Here is a 22757-nt window from a genome sequence, read left to right on the forward strand (position 1 = left end):
CCCATATCCTGTAACACAAATGCCACTTATGCATGTTCAAGAGGGGGTGTTAGATGTGCGAGAAGTGGGAACAAGGGAGTACAATGTAGTAAAAGAGAGACTGGGGGAAGCATTAGAAGAAAACATCAGAAAAGTAGAAAAACTAACATTAGAAGCTGAACAGAGGATTAAGGAGGCAGAGGAAGCAAGCAGGATGACGGTTACGTACAGTAAGAACAAAGAACAGGCAGGACAGGGGAGATATTCAGTAGGGCAAGAACCAGATGCTCATTCAACACCATATAGTGCTGAGAAGGACAGAAGGGGAGGATTACATAGTTCAGGTCGGTTACCAGATGATGGATTCTCAGACAGGAGAAAGCGAGATTTAAGGGAAGAAAGAAACAGAGGAAACTGGGAGGAGGAGGAGTCCAAGAGTACTACAGATAGTGAAGATAATGAGTCCCGCCCAGGGGGCGGTTCAAACACGTACCCTGTCACTTTGAAAGGTTCACTTACAATGCATACTGACCAGGGCCCCTCAGAGGGACAGTCTCCGTTTGAACATAGATATGATTTACGACAGAGGGAGACATTGCGGCAGCCCATAAATTATCAGCACCAACTGCCTCTAGTTTATAAAGGCTCTGTTATGGGGGATGTGTATCAGCCTTTTGCCTATACGGATATGAATTGCATTTTGGACAAAATGCCCCCACCCATGGAGGGAGGTGGACCTTGGATGACTAAATTTTGCCAATACACACTAGGCTTCAAGTTAGCTATGGGCGATTGGAGAGCATTGTTGGGCAGACAATTGAGTATGTGGGAGATACAGCAGATTGAAGCGTCTGCGGGGACCACCTTAGTACCTGACTCGGACCCGTTTGTGCAGCATGCCACCTGTGTGGGAAGGGCGATGAGGGATAGATTCCCAATTCCACCGGGGGCGATGCACTCGCTCACCTTCACACTGAAGGAGGGGGAGGAGATGCCTGCCTTTTTGACTAGATGTAAAAGCACGTGGACAGACACTGCGGGGAGCCATCGAGGGTCAGGTCAGCTACAGACCACGTTATTTAGGAAAGCTGTTATGGCAGGGTTACCGAAGGAAGTAAAAGAGGCAATAGAGGGGAATCCGGATATCCCAGGGTGCCCTACAGAACAGTGGGAGAAGCATTTGACACATCATATGAAGCGATATAGGACAAAACAGGATGAAGATAAACAGAGCAAGGAGTCAGCTCAAGTACAGTTGCTGAAGTTACAGCTTGATGAGGCTAGACGGAAGGTTAATGAGACAAAGAAGGCCTCCCAAAAGACGATTAATCAGATGATGCAGCAGCTGTCGCCACAAAATAACCGGCAGAGTCTAGACCCAGTACCTGCTTCGACACCATATTACCCCCTGTATGGAGGCAGACCAATAGCTGTTCCAGGAGGAATGCGGGGTAGAGGAAGGGGCCGTGGAGGAGTCAGAGGTCAGCTACCGCACACTTGTTTTGAATGTGGACAACCTGGGCACTGGAGAAGAACTTGTCCCCTACTGTGGGGGCCCCAGGGAGGCCAAAGATGGATGCGAGGACAGTATCTCCCTTTGAATCGGCCTCCGTTCCAACAGACTATTCAGCCGTACCAAGTCCCAAATGCAGTGGCAGCCCCGGTGCAAGGACAGTACCCCCAAACTATCCCGGAAGGGCAGGGGTATGAATATTGACGGGGCCCGAGAACCCAGAGACATAGGGGGTTGGCAGATCCCCATATGCAAGTGAGGGTGATGGACAACAATTTATCTTTTTTAGTTGACACGGGTGCCAGATTGTCCACTATCATTTGTGATTTACCTCAGTCAACTATTTCATCCTCTCGTGTCCAGTTAGTAGGGTTCTCGGGTGTACTATAAACTCTGCCTCTGACATTGCCACTGATGACATCAATGGCCGGACAAACTTTTTATCATCAATATGTTCTATCGCCTTCATGCCCTATGAATTTGATGGGACGTGACTTGCTGGTGAGATGTGGGGTTTCGGTTTTGTGTGGACCAGAGGGACTCGTTGTAACCTTTCCAAATGGATACTGTTGAGACGGAAACCGAATGGTCTCGTCTCCACGTGTTCGTTGGAAGGAGAGATCAAACCGGCTAGAGTTTGGAGCAAAAAACACCGATTATTACAGAATCAAGACTGGCAAACTATACAACGAATTCAAAAGCATGCAAATTCGTTGGAGAAGGCGTTCTGTCTCTCCCTTCGGATCTGGTGCAGTTATACTTCGCGCTTCCTCAAGTTCCCGGTCAGGTTCCCCTTGTTCGGCTCTTTCATTGGTCGGTTCACCTGTCTGTGAATGGATTAGTGTCTCTATTGGCTGCCCCGAGATACCTGTCCATCTCCTGCTGTGCTGAACAATGGGTAGACATCCTGGGTTCGGCAGTTTCCGATCTTGTAAATTAAAAGTTTATTGTTTGGAAGGGTTTCCTCATTGCCATGCGTCTGGCTGTCTGGGCGTTCACAATAGTTCTCCATAGTTGAATATACAGATATTATCATTTAACATAGGACCCGAATGAGTTTGACGTCAGCGGAGGCATTAGCAAGTACTTTATCAATCAAGTGTAGTATCGGTGCGATTTACACTATCCGATAGTTACCGGTTTCCTTTATTAACAATGAGAGTGTAACAGGATGATCTGAAACTGACGGACATGTTCTAATCCCCCAGGAATGTGGCCCCAGGCAGACAGTCCTGCAGTGGCTGGGTTTACTTTACATGGCTGTGTTTTAGCTGGTATCTGACAGTGTCTGCTTTAATAATGGTGCTCCCCTCCCTAGCCCCAATGTAGGTACCCCGATAGCAGATTCTCCCCAACAATACTCGGTTAATTGTTCTCTGTCGATGATTCACTCTGGATCCCAAATGATGTTATCACCAGATACGTCCCCAGGGGCAGAAGGGCAGTGGGCAGATATATACTGGGGACTCCTTGAACCTGAGGACGGGCAGGAGAACGGCATACAGTCTTTATACAACCAATGGCGACCCTGGGCTCAGATGCTGCAGCCCTATGCTCCCCCTGTAGATCCCCTTCATGTGACTCTATTTTATGACAGAGATGCCAATGAACTTTATCAGCATGCCTTCTATCAACATCTAGAAGGGACTCAGTGGGATATTTCATCTAGTTGCATTTTGCTAGGGAGAGAAGGTGTGGTGGGTGTTGTGGACTTAACTCCAGAACAGTTGGAATGGTACGAGATGTGGGAAGAAGCTATACTGCATGTTACCCTGGCTGTGCATCCTGAATATCAGGCCAAAGATCTGGGACCTATGTCTAAACGCTTGATGGAGTTAACTGATTGGGGTTGGACACAATTGCCTGGCTTACAATATTCGCCTTCGGTTGGGGCTTATAGACTTATACACAGAACAACTGACAAGGTGCTGTTGGAACATCGGCAGATTGAAAGGTTTCATGGCAGGGAAAAAACAGACCATCCACAGGCTGCAGAAATGCTTGATACATTACCGGGTGCCTTGTGGTCAACAGGTTCGACGGACGTTGGTTACTGCAAATACGCTGTACCAATCACATTCGAATTAATAGACCACACTCCGATTTGGCAGAGACAATACCCACACAAACCAGAGGCTGAAGCCGGCATTGCTGAAACGATTGAAGGATTGGTAGCAGCAGGGGTGCTAGAACCCTCTCAGTCAGCCTGGAACACTCCTATCTTACCTGTAGAGAAGCAGAATACAGGCAAGTATAGGATGGCGCATGATCTTAGACGGATCAACAGTATCGTTTCTACTCCAACAATTTCGGTCCCAAACCCCTACACTGCGATGTCTGTGCTGACTCCTGACCATAAGTGGTTCTCGTGCATTGATCTGGCCAACGCGTTTTTCTGCGTGCCCTTAGCTGATCATTTAAGGGACATTTTTTCGTTCACCTATAAAGGCCAGCAACTTCGTTGTACAAGGGTCCCTCAGGGGTTTATTTTGTCACCTGGGGTGTTCAATCAGGTACTGAAACAGCAGCTGAAGGACCTGATGCTCCCAGACGGGGTAGTATTGATTCAATATGTGGATGACATTCTATTGGCAGCACCCGACCATGTTTCTTGTTTGGCGGCTACACACTCGTTGCTGCTTCTCCTGTATAACGTCGGTTTCAAAGTTTCACGGGCCAAATTGCAATGCTGCAGACGAACGGTGTCTTTTTTGGGCAGAGTTATTTCCACTAAGGGAACAGGTGTGTCCCCACCCCATAGATCTTCTATTCTGCATCATGCCAAACCAGTCACTGTAAAAGACATGCTCTCATTTCTTGGGTTGACGGGATACAGTAGATAATTTGTTCCCTCATATGGGGAGCTGACTTTTCCTCTGAGGGCCATGGTAAATGAGCAAGGCATGAGAAATTTGTCGGCACATTTGCAGTGGACCACGGAGGCAGACGAAAGTTTCATATCCCTCAAACAGGCCCTAACGCGGGCTGCTGATTTAGCGGTCCCGGATTACAAAGAGCCATTTTTCCTTGATATTTCTGAAAAAGCGCACACAATAAATGGTGTTCTTTTCCAAAGAAAAGGGGGAGGCAGGCAGGTGCTGATGTATGTAAGTGTTACCCTTGACCCAATAGAGGACAGACACCCGCCATGTACAAGACATGCAGCAGGGGTAGCAAAAATTCTCCAAAAGGTAGCACATATAGTCATGGGCCATTCACTAACAGTACTGACGACACATAGTATAGTGGCCTATGTGAACTCAACAGCTTTTACAATGACGCCACTGCGGCAGATCAGGTTAGAAAGGATCCTGAGTGCACCACATATAAGTTTTACACATGAAGGAATAAATATGGCTGATAACATAGGAGAGGGAGAACCACATATGTGCGAGGAAAGGGCACAGAGAGACGCCAAAGTAAGACCAGATTTACAGGCAATTCCATTAATAGATCCAGAAGAAGTGTTGTTTACAGATGGTTGCTGCTACAGACATCCAACGGAAGGACTGAAAGCAGCCTATGCAGTGGTGCGACAGACAAGTGAGGGATTTGAAGAAGTAATGACAGGAAAAATGACAGGCAAAGAATCAGCCCAATGTGCTGAACTACAGGCAATGATAGCTGCGTTAGAATGGTCAGAAGGAAAAAGAGTAAACATTTACACCGATTCTGCATATGTGGCAGGAGCCATACAGGTAGAACTTAGCCAATGGATCAGAGCAGGATTCTTAACAGCAGCAAAAACCCCAATTAAACATGAAAAAGAGATGAGGAGATTAGCTGTAGCCCTACTGAAACCTGCACAAGTGGCAGTGATTAAGTGTAGAGGACATGATAAAACTGATACAATAGTAGCTAAGGGCAATCAGGAAACAGACTTAGCAGCAAAAAAAGCAGCAGGATACGTACCCCAGTACATAATGATGCAAACAGAGAGAACAGTATATGACCTGCTGCCCGTCTGCGATGCAAACGTGTTAATAACAGAGCAGCAAAAAGCCTCTCCTCATGAACTGACAGTATGGAGAGAGAGAGGGGCCATAGAGTCAGAAGGAATTTGGAGGTCCCCGGACGGTAGACCAGTGCTACCCCCAGGTTTGATAGCTTCCATGCTCCAGGAAGCTCATGGGTTGACACACTGTGGAAAGACGCAGATGCTGAGGTATCTGACACATTGGTGGCAGCCGTACTTGCCAGCAATGGTTGAAAATTATATCAGAGAATGTAAAACATGTACAGAATATAATGTAAAAGCAACAGTGAAACCACACGAGGGAAAATTCCCTCTTCCAAGAATGCCAGGTCAGGAAATAGTGATTGACTACACTGATATGATAGAGAGAGTAAATGGATACAGGTACCTTTTGGTAGCAGTGGATGCATACACTGGTTGGCCAGAAGCGATACCTGCGAAGAAGGAGGATGCCAAGACAGTGATCAAATTTTTGATAAACCCATATATTCCAACACATGGCTTTCCAAACAAAGTCAGGTCAGATAATGCCACACATTTTAAGAATGAAGACCTGCAAAAAGTAGAAGCAGCCTTAGGACTGAAACATGCATTTGGAACGGTGTACCATCCTCAGTCACAGGGCAAAGTAGAGAGAATGAACCAGTCCATAAAGGGGAAAATAGGAAAAGTGTGTGCACAAACGTGGTGAATGTGCAAACTCCACACAGACAGTCTCCTGACTGAGCCAGCACACCGCCCAAGCGCTTTAACAAAAACAGAAACAGTAAAACACTTCCTGAGAATTGGTGCTGTCTTCTATCCTGTTTAACTAACGAATGGTATTGTTGTTGGAGCGAGATTGATGGAAAATAAAGACCATGAAAGCATGGGAAGGGTTAAAGCATGAAGCCCACTGGGAACCTGTGGTCTGTGGAAGGCAGGGGCAGGATGGGAGAACCATAGTGGAATATTCTTACACCAATTAGCAGGGTAAGGTTAAGGCTGAAAGGCCACTATGGCCAGATGAAAGAACACAAGTAATAAAGCAAGTTTCTCTGTTAAGTGTTATTATGACAGGACTGGGACTGGAAATATTTCAGACATGACATTAAAATATCTAATTAATATTTAGTAGAGTCAGCTTGAGACAGGAGACTATTGTAATAGATGGAATAGCTAAATATCTATCATGATAGGTTAGTCTGCAATGAAGATCACTGCAGCAGAGTTAGCAACAAATATCTAATCATGACATTAGAATAACATCAAGTAGAATGTACAACTAAAGAGATAATGGGAACTAACATCACTGGTTTATTGTGTAGCTGGGGTGAGGTACTTTGATTAATATAGTTGGACATGGTGATAAGCTCACAGTAACATGATAACAAAAGATATAAAAATCATGGACCCTGAGGGTCGGGAGCATTCGAGAATCTGCTTTCTCTGTGTCACAGTTTTATGTTTGCAAATAAACAACCGACTTCTTGAAGAACTCTCTGCGTCTCCTGGTGGTTCTCTATATTTTCTCCACAACAGTACCTGACCCAGTAATGCAGGGTCCTGGTCTCTGTCTCCGTTTCTCTCTCTCAGTCTCTCACATATGCATGCGCGCACGCACACACAGAGTTACTGAGGGACAATGAATGAAGAATAATAGAAGCATTTTCAAATATTATAGCTCCGTTAAACAATCCTGGGATGGGTTGATGGGGACAGTGTAGAGGGAGCTTTACTGTGTATCTAACCCTGTTCTGTCCCTGCCCTGAGAGAGGTTGATAGGGACAGTGCAGGGAGTTCGTTGTTTTGGAACATAGGAACAGGAGGAGGCCATTCAGCCCCTCTGTCCTGTTCCATCATTCAATGGGATCAGGGCTGATCTGTGGCCTAACTCCACACTCCTTCCTTTGGCCCATATCCCTCAATATCTTCACTGAACAAAAATGTCTCTCTCTCCGATATAACCTGAACGACTGATCCAGCATCCACTGCTGTTTGTGGGAGAGAGTCCCAAACCTCTCCCACCCTTTGTGTGTCAAAGTGCTTCCTACCATCTCTCCTGAACACTCTGGGCCCTCATTCTCAGACTCTGCTCCCTCTCGGTCTAGAATCTCCAACCTGTGGGAATTGTTGATCTTGATCGATTCGGTCTCATCCTGTTTATACCTTGAAGGCTTTGATCAGATCACCCCTTAACTTTCTCAATTCTGGAGGAAAATGGCCTCATTTGTCGAGTGCTCCCTCAGAATGTAACCCCTGAGCTCCAGGATCATTCTTGTAAACCTCCTTTGTGCTCCCTCTCTGTACTCCAACCTGATACCCACACACTTGCTGCCACTGAACTCCATCTAACACAGCTTTGCCCATTCACCCAGTCTATCAATCTCCATTTGTAATGTTAAGGTACCATCTGCACTGTCTACAATGCTGCCTAACATTGTACCTAACCCCATGCTGTCCCTATCCTGTGTGTGTTTGATAGGAACAATGCAGAGGGACCTATACTCTGTATCTAACCCCATGCTGCACATGTCGTGGGAGTATTCGATGCAGACAGTATGGAGGGAGATTTACTCTGTATCTAGCCACATGTTGTCCCTATCCTGGGAATGAATATGCCATTGACTCAGAGACAGGAGACAGGATAGAGGGGAATGAGGGTTTCAGACTGGAGGGAGCTACAGCCACGTACAAGCTCGGAACTGTTTTCAGTAAAAGGCAATTATTCCCAGGTCGCTGCAGAGTGTAATAATCTGATGCCTTTCCCTCACTATCCTCCTCCAATCCCTGGTAAGATCTGCTCCCAGCTGAAAATGTGCTGCTGCAAAAGCGCAGCAGGTCAGGCTGCATTCAAAGAGCAGGAGAATCAACATTTCTGGCATAAGCCCTTCTTCCTAAAGAAAGGCTCATGCCGAAACATCGATTCTCCTGCTCTTTGGATGCTGCCTGACCTGCTGCGCTTTTCCAGCAACACATTTTCAGGTCTGATCTCCAGCATCTGCAGTCCTCACTTTCTCCTCGAAGATCTACTCCCACACCATGTTCCACCCTAACTGCTGACTGTGTTAGATACATTAATACATTGGCAATGGGCAGAGGTGCTTTTAAACCTGGGATCTTGCTGTGTAAGTTGCCTTCAAAATGCTCTCGCATTCCCTTTCGAGTAATCTTTTCCTTCTTTTATCCGGATGAGCTTTTGTTGGGAAAGCTGCAACGTGAAGATCCATTATGTTCAGGCCGAGGTAAGCCTTGGCCAAGCTCCAGAGGGGGACGTGGTTCTGAGGCCTGAGGCCTGGTTGACAGGTTGCACTCCGTGGGGCCGACATGGATTGTGTGTTTATTTACCCCGAGGTTTAATCTCGTCTGGGGTTCCTGGATTTTAGGGGCCTCTGGTTAACTGGCTACTGTCGGATTGTGGCCCTGTCATTTTTAAAACAGGTTTGAAGCCTGCATTAAAGTATGTCATTTACATAAATTATTTGGATGCGAGCATAAGAGGTACAGTTGGTAGGTTTGCAGATGACACCAAAATTGGAGATGTAGTGGACAGCGAACAGGGTTACCTCAGATTACAACAGGATCAGGACCAGATGGGCTAATGGGCTGAGAAGTGGCAGATGGAGTTTAATTCAGATAAATGTGAGGTGCTACATTTTGGGAAAGCAAATTTTAGCAGGACTTATACACTTAATGGTAAGGTCAAGAAATAGACCCTGGAGTGCAGGTTCATAGCTCCTTGAAAGTGGAGTGACAGGGAGATAGGATAGTGAAGAAAGCGTTTGGTATGCTTCCCTTTATTGGTCAGAATATTGAGTACAGGAGTTGGGAGGTCATGTTGCAGCTGTACATGACATTGGTTAGGCCACTGTTGGAATATTGCATGCAATTCTGGTCTCCTTCCTATTGGAAAGATGTTGGGAAACTTGAAAGGGTTCAGAAAAGATTTACAAGGATGTTGCCAGGAATGTTGCCAGGCTTGGAAGATTTGAGCTTTAGGGAGAAGCTGAACAGGCTGGGGCTGTTTTCCCTGGAGCATCGGAGGCTGGGGTGTGACCTTATAGAGGTTTACAAAATTATGAGGAGCATGGATAGGATAAATAGACAAAGTATTTTGCCTGGGTTCAGGGAGTCCAAAACGAGAGGGCATAGGTTTAGGGTGAGAGGGGAAAGATATAAAAGAGACTTAAGGGACAACATTTTCACGCAGAGGGTGGTGTCTTTATGGAATGAGCTGCCAGAGGATGTGGTGGAGACTGGTACAATTGCAACATTTAAGAGGCATCTGGATGGGTATATGAATAGGAAGGGTTTGGAGGGATATGGGCCGGGTGCTGGCAGGTGGGACTAGATTGGGTTGGGATATCTGGTCGGCATGGATGGGTTGGACCGAAGGGTTTGTTTCCATGCTGTACATCTCTATGACTCTGTGTCTATCCCTAGGATCTGAGAGGCAGAACTCCCTGAGGGGGAATTAAAACCCAAATGATGTGACACTCTCTAAAGACTTGTCATAAAGTCAGAGTAACATTGGTTACAGAGAGGGTAGGATGAGAAAATTCGACAGTGAGAGAAAGAGAGTGAGAGAGAGAGATTTGAAAAATTGAGAGAGATGGGGAAACAGAAGGGGAGAGAGAGGGAGAGGCGTTTTGAGATTGTACAATCGCTGCAGTTTTTGATTCTGGAGTGACAGGAAATAATTAAACTGAAGCAGCATCACAGTGGGGGGATCAGAGTAATTAGCTGCTGCTACATTGTACCATGTGGGATCTTGCTGTGCCCCAGCTGCCCCAATACTGTCACTGCAGGCAGTAAGTGTTTTCATCAGCAAACTCATTATTCCAAAGTTTCTCCAAAGCTTTGTCATGAAAATTCAGCTCATCGCCCGATGTGTCTGTGTTTGGATGTTGCTGAGAGATTGTTGTGTCACTGAGAGAGGAAAACCTGGGATCTTGCTGTGCTATCTCCCTGTAATGATTTTCCTCCTTTGTCTTTCATCTAATGCTGTCTCTTTCCTCCCAAGGGATCTCGCTGGTCACTTGAAGATTCAGTGAGAGAAACTTTGGGATCAGGAGACTTTTGAACAAGAGCTTTCTCCAGAGGGGACACGATCCTGAGGCCTGAGGCCTGGTCGACAGGCTGCACCCCGTGGGGGCCCATGTGAGTTGTGTGTTTATTTACCCCGAGGTTTAATCTCCTCTGGGGGATCCCTGGGTTTTAGGGGCCTCTGGGTAACTGGCTCCTGTCAGATTGCGGCCCTGTCGTTTTAAAAACAGGTTTGAAGCCTGGGGTTTGACACAAATACATCAATACTCAGTGAGTGTCTGACAGACAGGACTCCCCAAGGAGGGAATTAAAACCTTAAATGAGAAACTTTCTCCAAAGACTTCTTCTAATGTCAGAATAATGCTTCTTGTGGGATCTTGCTGTGTCTCAAACTACCTGCAGGGTGTCCTACGTTGCAACAAGGGTGACCAAATATGATAATCACACAGATAAGGCACAGGTTTGCCAATTCCCTAAGTATCTGGGAGGGGATCTATCTCTCTCTCTGTCTTTCTTTGGTTGATTTTTCAAACAAACAAAACCATCCCACACACAGAAATCCACAGCCTCCTGTCGGATGTAAAGCGGGATTTGAGCACATTCTGGAGGATCGCACTGTGCATCAATGGCCCATCCTGTGACTTGTTGTCATTTTAATGGGGAGGGGTGTGGGGGACAGGATGTGGGATTCCAGACAGGGAGAGACAGACAGAGAGAGACTCATCATCAGAAACTGGATTTAGAAAGTGCTGGCATTATTGGGATCTTGCTGTGTTTAAATTACAGGGGGAGCATTATGCTTGTGGAGGGCTTGTTGCTGGGGGATGGGAGTTGTTCTGGCAGGGGGTAAAGAAGAGGAAATACCCCAGGTATGCCACACCCCAGCTGCCTGTGGGATCTTGCTGTGCACCCCTCAGCATGTGGGTTGCCCCATACACATCACAGGAGCCTGTCTACAGGGCCCGGGCTCCATTTGCTGATGGTCTGATAGTGGGTGTATCATCCCTCCTTTCCCAAGTCCAGACCCCTCCACCTCTCCTCCCCCTCCCCCCACAATGTGATAGTGACGGGGCTAGTGTCTACAGGACAGGGCGGGGAGATGGGAACACACTTTAAATGGGAGGGAGGGAGGGGAGGGCATTTCAATCAGAAGGTAAGGGGAATGGAGAGAGAGAGAGAACCATCCATTCTCAAGAGCAGGAGGAAGCTGAGTGGAGAGATGGAGAGGGGGATTGGGACAGGGAGAGTGGGGAGAGAAGACAGAGAATGAGAGAGGGAGACAGATGGAAGGAGTGAAGGAGAGAGAGTGAGTGTGAGGGAGGGAGGGAGGGAGGGAGAGAAGCAGCTGGAGGGGGCAGGTTAAACCCGGAGGGAGGGACGGGATCCAGGCTCTGAGACTGACTCCCTTCCATCGAGTCTCAGAAAATAAACCTTTGGGTTGGGGGGTCAGTCAGAAAGCATTTACCCCCTGGGTCCCAGTGAAATCTGTTCCCATTCTCTGGGTTTAAAACTAGGGGAATGTGCTGATAAAATGGGGATCTTTGGGAAGTCACTCAGGGATGGGATTTTGTTTGTTTTTCTTGTTTTTTGATTCAAAAGATCTTGGCTTTGACTTCATCAACTTCCATCTCTCTCCCTCCCTCACACCACCAACCCTGGGATTTTCTCTCTGTGTCTGTCTCTGTTTCTCTGTCCCTAATCTTGTTTGTGTTCTCTCCCCACCTCAGTATCTCTCTCTCTCACACACACATAATGCACTCTGTCTCTCTGACCCCCACCCCTCCCTCCCTATACTCCTGTCCCTGAGGGTGATTTGGACTCAGTACCATATGGTGCTGCACATGTCATTAACACAGTGGGATCTTGCTGTTCCCTGGGTCTCCTGTTGTTGTCCAAACTGTGGGGATGGGGTGGAGCCGGGGGGAAGCCTGGGGACTGGGATCTTGCTGTGCATGAAGACACACGCTGTCAAATGGGCGATCAGTCTCTGCACACACTCCCCGGTGTCCCCCTCCCCCTCCCGCCCAGGGCCTGGGACACAGCGAGGGGTGGGGGGTGGTGAGGGAGGGTGGGGAATTGTACACAATGGAGACACGGGGGGGGGTTTTATACACAGATGGGGGGTATGGATAGAGGGGACAGTGTGGTGTGGGGGGTAAATGAAGGTGCACAGGGAGGGGGCAATTTGATCGGGGAAGGAGGGGAAAGTGGGTGGGGCTGGAAAATTCCAAGGGGGTGGGAAATTGAGGATGGGGTCACAAATTAGCCAGGGTCAGGGTGTTACGTGGGAATGGGGCAGTCAACATAGGGGGAATAGAATATTAGGGAAGGGCCCCGACATTTGGGTGAGGGGGGAATGGGCAAGAGATCCTGGGGAGGTGTTGGGGAAGAGACTGAACATCGGGAGGAGGGGAAGGGGGGTTGTGGGCAGGAACATAATTGGGGGGAGGGGAAAGGGCACAATATTCGGGAGGGGGCAGTGACAATGATTGAGGGAGTTTACATAAAGTCCCTGTCTCAGGGGGTGGGGGTGGAGAGGGGGCCTGGGCTCTTACTCTGCAGTGAGGCAGTCTCTCCACAGGTCAGTAAGTGTCTGCACGTGCTCACTGTGTCCCCCCTCCCCACCATAAAGGGGTTGGTGGGGGATGGGGGGTGATAATGATGGGGATGGGGCAGTTTGAGTAATGCTGCACAGGGGTGAGATCAGGAGGCGCATTTTTCGGGGGGAAGCAAAATATATGAGGGAAGAGCAATATTGGAGGGGAACAGACAGGGGGCAGGAATTGCAGGAATGTAAAATCTGGGGGAGAGGCTGAAAAATGAGGAGATGAAGATTGGCAGATATGACAAAGAGCAAGATCATAGAATTCTGTCCATTCTCTATCTATGGGTCATTCTCCAATTTTCTCTAACCCATCAGTCTGTTACACACCTTATTGGCCTCATAGATTTGCCTCACTGTCAGAATATTGGGAAATAGAACAATAGTGAATGATAAAAATGGTGTTAAAATGTTTCGGACTATTTAAAATGTTCCCACAGATGGTCTTCAGAATAACTGGACCTGGTATAACAGTCCCCTGCCATCCCTGTCCTTCCTCCGTAGTGGAGTATGCCCATTCTGAAGTCTGATCAGCAGGTCTTTAAACAACTCCCACATGGGAAATGTGGACTTGCTCAATAACAGCTCTTCCCAATTAACTCTCCCTAGCTCCTACTTAATAGTGTCTTAATTTACCCTCCCCGAATTCAGGACCTTCCCACAGGGTCCTGACTTATCCTTATTCATCGCGATCTTAAAACTGAAGGAGTTGTGATCACTGTTTCTAGTGAAAGGTCAGTCAGCTGGCCAGGCCCATTAACCAATACAAGGTCCAGTGAGGCCTTGCCACAGTGAATCAGATCGCAGATTGGAGGAACAACATCTCATCTTCCACCTGGGCTGCCTACAGCCCGGAGGATTCAACATTGAGTTCCCCAATTTCAAATAACCTCCCTCCCCAACCACCAACTCCCTTTCCAACCCCTCCCCCTCCCTTCCACCCCTCCCTGCCACCAATCGGATTCACATTGACCGATCAGGCCGTAACCACTACCTATGTTCACCTCAGCACTCCATCCCTCTCCCCACCCAAAGCCCTCCCCCACGCCCACCCTTTATCAGCAGCTCCCCTTACCCCCACTCCTGAAGCATTGACCTCTCCACCTCCTGATGCTGCCTGGCTTGCTGGGTTCTTCCAGCCTCCTGCTTGTCTCCGATGGTCAGGAAGGTGACAGATGGCTCCAAATGTGGTGGTGGGTTAGTGAACAGTGAAGGAGGTTTACCTCAGTGTTAAACAGGACCTTGATCAGACCGGCCAATCAGGAGCTGATACAAGGTTGGGTTTTAGGAGCTGTTTTACAGATGGAAACATAATCCTTGCTGATGGCCCATCGATCTTTCAATTGATCCCAGGCTCCATTATGAAGGCCCAAGCAAACAGAGTTCACCCAGAGTCAGTTCCCACTGTGCCCAATGGAGTCAGTGAGAGCCACAAAACCTTCTCATGGCAGCACTGAGGGGGGTCGGGTCATCTGTCACATCCAACCCCATTCCCCAGTGTCGGATCCGGTCTGTCACTGAGCCCTCTGACTGGGCCATGGATTCCCCACCAACACAGCGGCTGATTGGTGGAAAGAACCAAATAAAGAGAGGGAGTGATATCAGCATCAGGCCGGGGGGGAAGGGAATGGAACCAGAGAAAGGAAATCATTGCTGAAAATGCATCTGTAATCAAAAGACACGGATTATTTACAGTATATTACTCTGCGTAATAGGAACATTCCCTTTTTTTATTTAGTTGTGTCCAGATGAGTGGATGAGCGAATTCCGTGAGGACAGGAGCCTGCCATTGCTGTTCCCACTCCGGCCTGCAGTGACCGATGATACTTGCCTCCAGGTCATTGACCTTGTATCTGATTCTCTCACTGACAACTGGTTGCTGGGGATGATGTTATTCTGTGCATGTCTGATTCCTCTTTCAGTTATACTTTTGTTATCCAGCTTTCTATTAACGGTTGCTGATTGCTGACAACACTTCCCACTGTTTTGCTCCTCCAGTCTCTTTGGTTTCGCTCCTCAGATGGAACCATTTCTTGCCCATTAGGAAAGGAGTGTTACCGTGTTGCTGCTCCTCCTTCTCCTGTCAGTCCATTCCTCACCTGGACCCCTCATTGCATTATCTGCTGCCTTTAATGTTCGCTCTCTTTTACTTGGATTTATTCATCAATTGAATTATTTTTATAATTGGATATTTCAGGGCATGCTTTAACTGGTCTCTGGAACTGTTCTGTGTCACCACATAAACAAGTGCATTGGTGCAGCAGCTCAGGTCCCGCAGCATATATGAGGCTTGTGAAAAAACACCGAAAGCAGTGGAATCCAAGGAATGTGCGACACGAAAGAAACGTAAAATATCCAGCAACCAGAGAAGTATGAAACTTGCAGATATGGCAAAGAGTAAGATCACAGATTTCCTTCTGCTCTCTATCTCTGGGTCATTCTCTATTTTTCTCTGACCCCTGAGTCCCTTACGCACCGTAATGGCCTCAGAGATGTGTCCGACAGTCAGAGCGTTGAGAAAGAGAATAGAAGTGAATGGGAGCATTGGTGTTAAAAATCGCTCAAAGTATTGAAAACTTGCCCACCGGCGGTCAGTATAGTAACTGAGCCAGGTAGAACAGAACCATGGAACATTGTTGATGATCTTTCCAGGTTTAAATCGAAAATAGTTGGGAACATTTTTTAAAAAAAAGAAAATACAAATTGTTGCTAGTACCCTAATTGGAGTAGTCTTTGTCCAATACTTAGTTTTCATCTGACGAAAACAAATGGTGAAAAATCGATCAAAAGAGAACGTAACGGTGAACCAGACAGAACAATCAATGGCCCAGCAGGTCAGTACATAGATGACACTACACACAGGAGTGATGTCCAGGAAACACCGTGGATAATAATATGTTGGAAACCAGCGAAGTACGATTTCGAAAGCAATGAATAGCAGATCCGACGTTGTCATAGCCACCAGATAACGAGTGGTGCTTTTAGACAAACCACAATTGCCCCGAACTAAGATTAGAATCACCACTAGACTTACTGCAAGAGAGAGAGAAAGGAAAAAAGACACTTGAAGTTACTGATCAAATGTATCTGTACATGAACCCAGACTATAAGCATTTTATGCAAAAGTGAGGACTGCAAATGCTGGAAACCAGAGTTTAGATCAGAGTGGTGCTGGAAAAGCACAGCAGGTCAGGCAGCAGCTGAGGAACAGGAAAATCATCATTTCAGACAAAAGCTCTTCATCAGGAATAGCACAAAGATAATTGTTGTTCCATATCACACAAACGTTTAAGATTCTGAATCATTTTCACTTTGAAAATACATAGGGATGACCACAAATAGGAGGTTAGTCTCAGAAACACAGTGATGTATTCAACATTTTTTTGGGGTTGACAGTGTTTGATTTATTCTGCTTTATACATTGCTCAGGCTCACTGGAGTTGTAAATTAGATGACAGCATCCACACAAACACTCCCAGGATCACTAAAACAAAGCGTGGATACACCTAACCCAGACATGGATTACAAAAAATCCTGAATTCAGTTTTGGAGCCTCCACAGTTGAGTTTACTCCTAACATTGAGCACCCACACAACATGAATTACAGTACACGGCGCTGGATCACTCAACCGTGTCTAGGAATGGATGGTGTCTCAAATATGAACAAAGAAATGATAGAGCATTGAGCCCCTCACTCTGAACATCCTGGCAAGCTGAACTAAGGAGATATTCACCAGTGAATCCAACCACCATGTCCCAGCTTGGATACCCAATGCAATCAGGAGAACTTCAACATTTGGCATAGACTCCCTGTCAAACACTGTGTACCACAACCTCCACCCAAACCCAGACATGAGTAATATGACAGTTAAGGAGAATCAGGGGCAGAGTTGAGTATGGTAGCCATTACAAAAGAGAAAGTGCTAAAAAAAAAGCCAAAGGTCTAAAAATCGATAAATCTCCTGGCTTTGATGGGCTACATCCTAGAGTTCTGAGGGAGGTGGCTGAGGAAATAGCAGGGACATTGGTTGTGATCTTTCAAAAATCACTGGAGTCAGGCAAAGTCCCAAATGATTGGAAAATCACTGTTGTAACCTTCTTGTTCAAGAAAGGATCAAGACGAAAGATGGAAAATTATAGGCCGATTAGCCTAATCTTGGTTGTAGTTAAAATTCTAGAATCCATCGTTCGGGATGAGATTTCTAAATTCTTGCAAGTGCAGAGTCAGCTTAGAACAAGTCAGCATGGATTTAGTAAGGGGAGGTCGTGCCTGACAAACCTGTTAGAATTCTTTGAAGAGTTAACAAGTGCGTTAGACGAGGGAAACCCAGTGGATGTGATCTACCTAGACTTCCAAAAGGCCTTTGATGAGGGTTTCACAGGAGGTTGTTGAGTAAGGTGAGGGTCCATGGTGTTTCAGGTCAGCTACTGGCATGGATTGGGGATTTGCTGTCTGATAGAAGGCAGAGAGTTGGGATAAAAGGTTCTTTTTCAGAATGGTGGTTAGTGACATATGGTGCCCTGCAAGGTTCAGTGTTGGGGCTGCAGCTGTTCACTTTATATATAACTGATTTGGATGAAGAGACTGGGAGCATTCTGGTGAAGTTCCCCAATGATACAAAATTAGGCGGGCAGGCAGGTAGTTCTGAGGAGGTGGGGAGGCTGCAGAAAGATTTAGACAGTTTCGGAGAGTGGTCCAGGAAATGGCTAATGAAATTCAACGTGAGCAAATGCAAGGTCTTGCACTTTGGAAAACAAAATACAAGAATGGACTATTTTCTGAACGGTGAGAAAATTCATAAAGCCAAAGTACAAAGGGATATGAGAATGCTAGTCCAGGATTCTCTAAAGTTTGACTTGTTAGCTCAGGCCTGTGGTTAAGAAAGCAAATGTAATGTTGTCATTTATCTCAAGAGAGTTGGAATATAAAAGCAGTGATGTGCTTCTGAGACTTCATAAAACGCTGGTTAGACCCACTTAGAATACTGTGTCCAGTTATAGGCCCAACACCTCAGGAAGGACATACTGCCACTGGAGTGTGTCCAGCGGAGATACACATGGATGATCCCTGGAATGGTAGACCTAACAAATGATGAATGGCTGAGGATCCTGGGATTGTATTCATTACAGTTTAGAAGGTTGAAGGGAGATCTGATAGAAACTCACAAGACAATGCGTGACTTTGAAGTTGCTGACGCTGGGAATTTGTTTCCGTCACGTGGGGAGACTAGGACCCGTGGGCACAGCCTTAGAATTAGAGGGGGTCCATTTAGAACGGAAATAATGTGCTATTGCTTGGCATCTGAACCTATTATTTTGGATTCAGGCCAATGTGAAAGTTAAAGAGAGATGATGGCTTCAATGTCTCATCACGAGATTATTAATTCAGAGCCCGATGTTCGATGTCCACCATGACAGATGGTGGAACTTCAATTCAATCTAAATCAAGACTTCTACTGTCTGATGGTGACAATGAACGGTTGTCAGTTGTTAGAAAAGTAAACATCTCACTCACTAATACCCTTTAGGGAGTGTAATCTGTCATCCTTTCCTAGTCTTGGTGTACATGTGACTCCAGATCTATAATAGTCTGGTTTATTCTGGGCGATAAAGGAAGGGTGGTAAGTGTTGGTCTAACCAGCGACACCCATAACCTTTCAATTAATAAAAGCAAATGGAGCTCCCTGTGCACAGATAACTCACTGCTACTGAAGAATGCTCCCTTTTTAGACCAATCCCTGGTATTTGAATATCCCCATACTGAGTCCATCGTCTCAACTATGAAATTCCAAAAATGGATCCACTTTTGAAGATAAGGGATCCTAAAACTCCCTCGGTGTAGATACCAGGAATCGGGAGCACCAATACATTGGCCAGGACTCAGCATAGACAACCGAGGCAATGGGTTTTGTCTCCTGGCTTTGAGACCATCCAGAGTTGGGAAACTCATTGGACTTGACAAATTAAGCTATGACACGAATTATCCACTGGGATAGCTGATTCCCTGAATTCAGCACCTAGCACCCATCCTTTCACCTTGGACATTTGTCCCACTCTCTGCCATACAGGATATTCCCTTAGAGACTAACCAGCCCTCGCGTTCAGAGATCTCCCCTTGCAGATGTGGAAATGGTGATTACTTTAAAATGTACTCACGGAGTGTAAGCTTTAACTGTCAGGCACATGATGGTGTCTCTGTGCATCTGCGTCCCTTATTCTTCCAGGTGCTGGAGGTCATGGGTGTGTGAGGTGCTGGTAAAAAGAGCCCTGCCCTGTTCCTGGTTTGTATCTTGTAGGTGGTATTCATTGCTGGCCGTGGTGTCATTGGTGAAGAGAGTGTGTGCTGAATGGTCAGTGGGGAAATTATGACAATCAGCGGTTTGTCCGGGACAATGTGGATCTTTGGGAATGTTACACTCAGTGTTGCATGTGAGCTGCACTCAGCCAGTTACTTGGAGAGAATTCAATCCCACCCCTGAGTGATGCTTTCTGGATGGTGGGGATGGATTGAGAGGCAGGCAGGGAGGTTATTGTCACAGTAAGCAGAGTATCTGACATCCTCCTGTGGCCACAGCACCTATACGGCTGGAACAGGTCATTTCCTTGTCAATGGTTGGTCCGGGTTGTGGATAATAATGCACTCAGTGATAGCAATGTCATAAAACACCAATGGGAGATTGGTAGATTCTCACGTTTTGAGATGGCCATTTCCTGGTGCTTGTGGGATATGAATGTTACTTGTCAATGATCAGCTCAAGCTAGATGTTATCACACTCTGTATGGACACAGACCTCTCTGTTATCTCAAGAGTAGTAAATGGTGCTGAATATTGTGTATTCACGGGCAAACCTCACTGATTTTGAAATAATGACGGAGGGACCAGCATTGATGAGGCGCCTGCAGATTTTAGGACTAAGGTACACCTGTGAAGAATTCCTGCAGAGGTGTACAACGGCTGAGACGACTGACCTCCCACAGCCAGAACCATCTTCACTTGTCCCCAGGGTGAAACAAAAGGGTCATCATCTCATTGACTCCAGTTTTTCGAGAGCTTCTTATTGTGAACATGTGTTGTAATATCTATGTTTAAGAGATTAACATTTCTTTTCACCATTAAAATATAACTGTGTAAACAGTTGCAGCTGATTGAGGAACAGATATTCAGTCCTTCTCTCAATGCAAGTTATCCGATCCTGAGTTTGGCGTAATATAGAGTTAACATGTTGATGCATACACACAATACAGTTGGACAGTGCAAGATATTCCCAGTAAAACTAGCAATTGAGTTCATGAGTATTCCGTTGTTAGTGCTGAACACTTACTGCAATACTGCATTTACAGCGAGCTGTGAAAAGCAAGAACTCTGGCCCAGAAAATATCATTCCAGCAGTAACCCTCACTCAGCCCAATTCGACAATGACCCATCCTCCCAGTAACATGAGGCCCCAGCAATCAGAGGGTCCCAGCCTGAGCTTCGTCATCCCCATTCAGTACAATTCCATGGTCAGTAATACCTTCACTGAGAGGGATTCCTCTAGATCTGGATCAGTAGTACACAACATTCTTGGAATGCCGTGGTGAGTTACTGATCTCCGGACTTCCCCAAAGTCTGTCCACTACCTACAAGACACAAATCAGGAGTGTGATGGAATATTGTCTACTTGCCTGGATGGGTGCAGCCCCAACAACTCTGAAGAAACTTGGCACCATCCAGGACAATTCAGGCCATAGGATTGGCATTGCATCCACAAGCATCCTCTCCCTCCACCTGAACTGCAAGATCCCTCTGTTCCACTACACTCCTTAAGACCTCACACATCTATGTTTGACTTCATGTGCCATTTCTCGGCCCACTTCCCCAGCTGATCAAGGTGCTGCTGCAATTTCTGATCACCTTCCTCACTGTCCATGATACCGCCTATTTTAAGGTCATCAGCAAACTCACTGATAATTCCAGTATACAAACTGAACATAGTTCCATTAAATCACTGGATAATGCAACGTGCCCACGAGGTATAGACAAAAGATTTTCTTTTCTCAGGAGAGGAATTACACCACAGCGTTAGTTTGGAAATGTTAAGTGTGCAGATTGGTATCATACAAGGAACTTGTACTGTCCTCATCCAATACCAAGTGAATCATGGGTAAAATGTATCTGTCATACGCAGCATTGGATTAGTGTGCAGACAGCACCCCACACCAATGAGTAGGATCCTCTAGGGTAGTGAAGACTGAACTCCAAGATAAGAAAAAAATATTTCAAGAGAGCCCATTACAGAAAGCTGGTGCCCGACTCAGTCTCCTGTATTGTACTGACCTCTGGGCACAATGGCAGTAACACATGCTCTGTGAACCTTACACAATCCTATTAAAGTCTGCACGACCGTACTGTACATCTTTTTACAAATGGCCCAACTCACACGTCCTTGTGTCAATCAAATCATTCAACAACACACATCATCATTGGAACACTGTACACAGTGATCACAGTCTCCCAGTGATCTGTCCCCACACATATCACACCCCCATATGTCCGCTCACAGGCAACACACAGGATAGTCAAAGCCATCCACACTGACCCTCGCTATCACTCCATAAGTGACCTGCCCAACCCACCCATTGCCCACGTTGTCCCTGTGCTCCCATCCGGAGCCATCTGTCTGAGCAAGATCCACCAACAAAATCCCTTCACATCAGGGAATGGGAAACACCAGGTGGCACTGAGAGATGGGTTGTTACAAACCCCCTCTGACTGATAGCAGGGTTTGAACTATCACAGAGAGAGAGAGAGAGAGAGACAGACAGAGAGAGTTGTCTTGCTAAACACTTCCTTGGCCAGCGAGGGTCAGTGCTCAGTCAAACTCCATCACTGTGGCCTCAGTGCAAACCCATTCTGCACAGTATGGAGGGAGAGACAATGCTGCACATTACTGAGGAGCCCCTTAATTGACAAAATATACACTCAAAACTCAGTCAGTGAGTGTACTATTGTCTGGCACTGGGATCTTCTTTGCTACATGGAAATAAAATAATTACCATTAATAAAATTGAAATAAGTCTGATTTAATGCAATAAATATGATTTAATACAACTTACATTGTCCCAAGACTTACCAGGAATACCAACACAGGCAAGAATGGTGTAGTATACTTTTCTGACCATTTGCCTTAGAAGATGCATTTTGTTGCTTGTGGAACAACCTCTCCTTTCCTGGTGCTGGGAATCTGTCAGAATTGGAGAATTCGCTGGGTATTGGAACTGACACAGTTCCACAGTCTTTATTTTATGTTGTGTGGTATCCCCACTGGGAAACTGTGATCATATCTTCATTTTGAACAAACAGATTACGACAACATGTTTATTTTAATGATGCGATACCCGTGAGATTTAGGTCTCTCCTGAATACCCCAAAGACTGGGTTTATCTGATCCCATTGTGTCTTAAATATTAATTGCAAATTATCTTCAAACAACAAGATTTGTATTATTTCACATACTATCAGTCCCATCAAGATCTAAATAATTTTTGATTTGTTCCCTCCACTGATGCCCTTCATTTTGCTGAGGCAACTCAATCATTCAGTACCTCATGTTGTAAAGCTCCTTGTGATCTCTTCTACTGCCCACTGTTACACCACTGCTTTCCTTGTTCATTCAGTTATC

At 46.2% G+C, this 22757-nt stretch overlaps 1 protein-coding gene across 1 annotated transcript; it reads left to right on the forward strand.

The window, feature by feature from the left end:
- Positions 1-2874: 2874 nt before the first annotated feature.
- On the forward strand, positions 2875-6159 carry LOC132834698 (uncharacterized). Its single transcript, XM_060853658.1, is given in 1 exon segment — positions 2875-6159. A coding segment is annotated over 1 exon segment (3285 nt).
- The last annotated feature ends 16598 nt before the right edge of the window (positions 6160-22757 follow it).

The sequence above is a fragment of the Hemiscyllium ocellatum genome, chromosome 42 (genome assembly GCF_020745735.1).
Source record: "Hemiscyllium ocellatum isolate sHemOce1 chromosome 42, sHemOce1.pat.X.cur, whole genome shotgun sequence".
NCBI lineage: Eukaryota > Metazoa > Chordata > Chondrichthyes > Orectolobiformes > Hemiscylliidae > Hemiscyllium > Hemiscyllium ocellatum.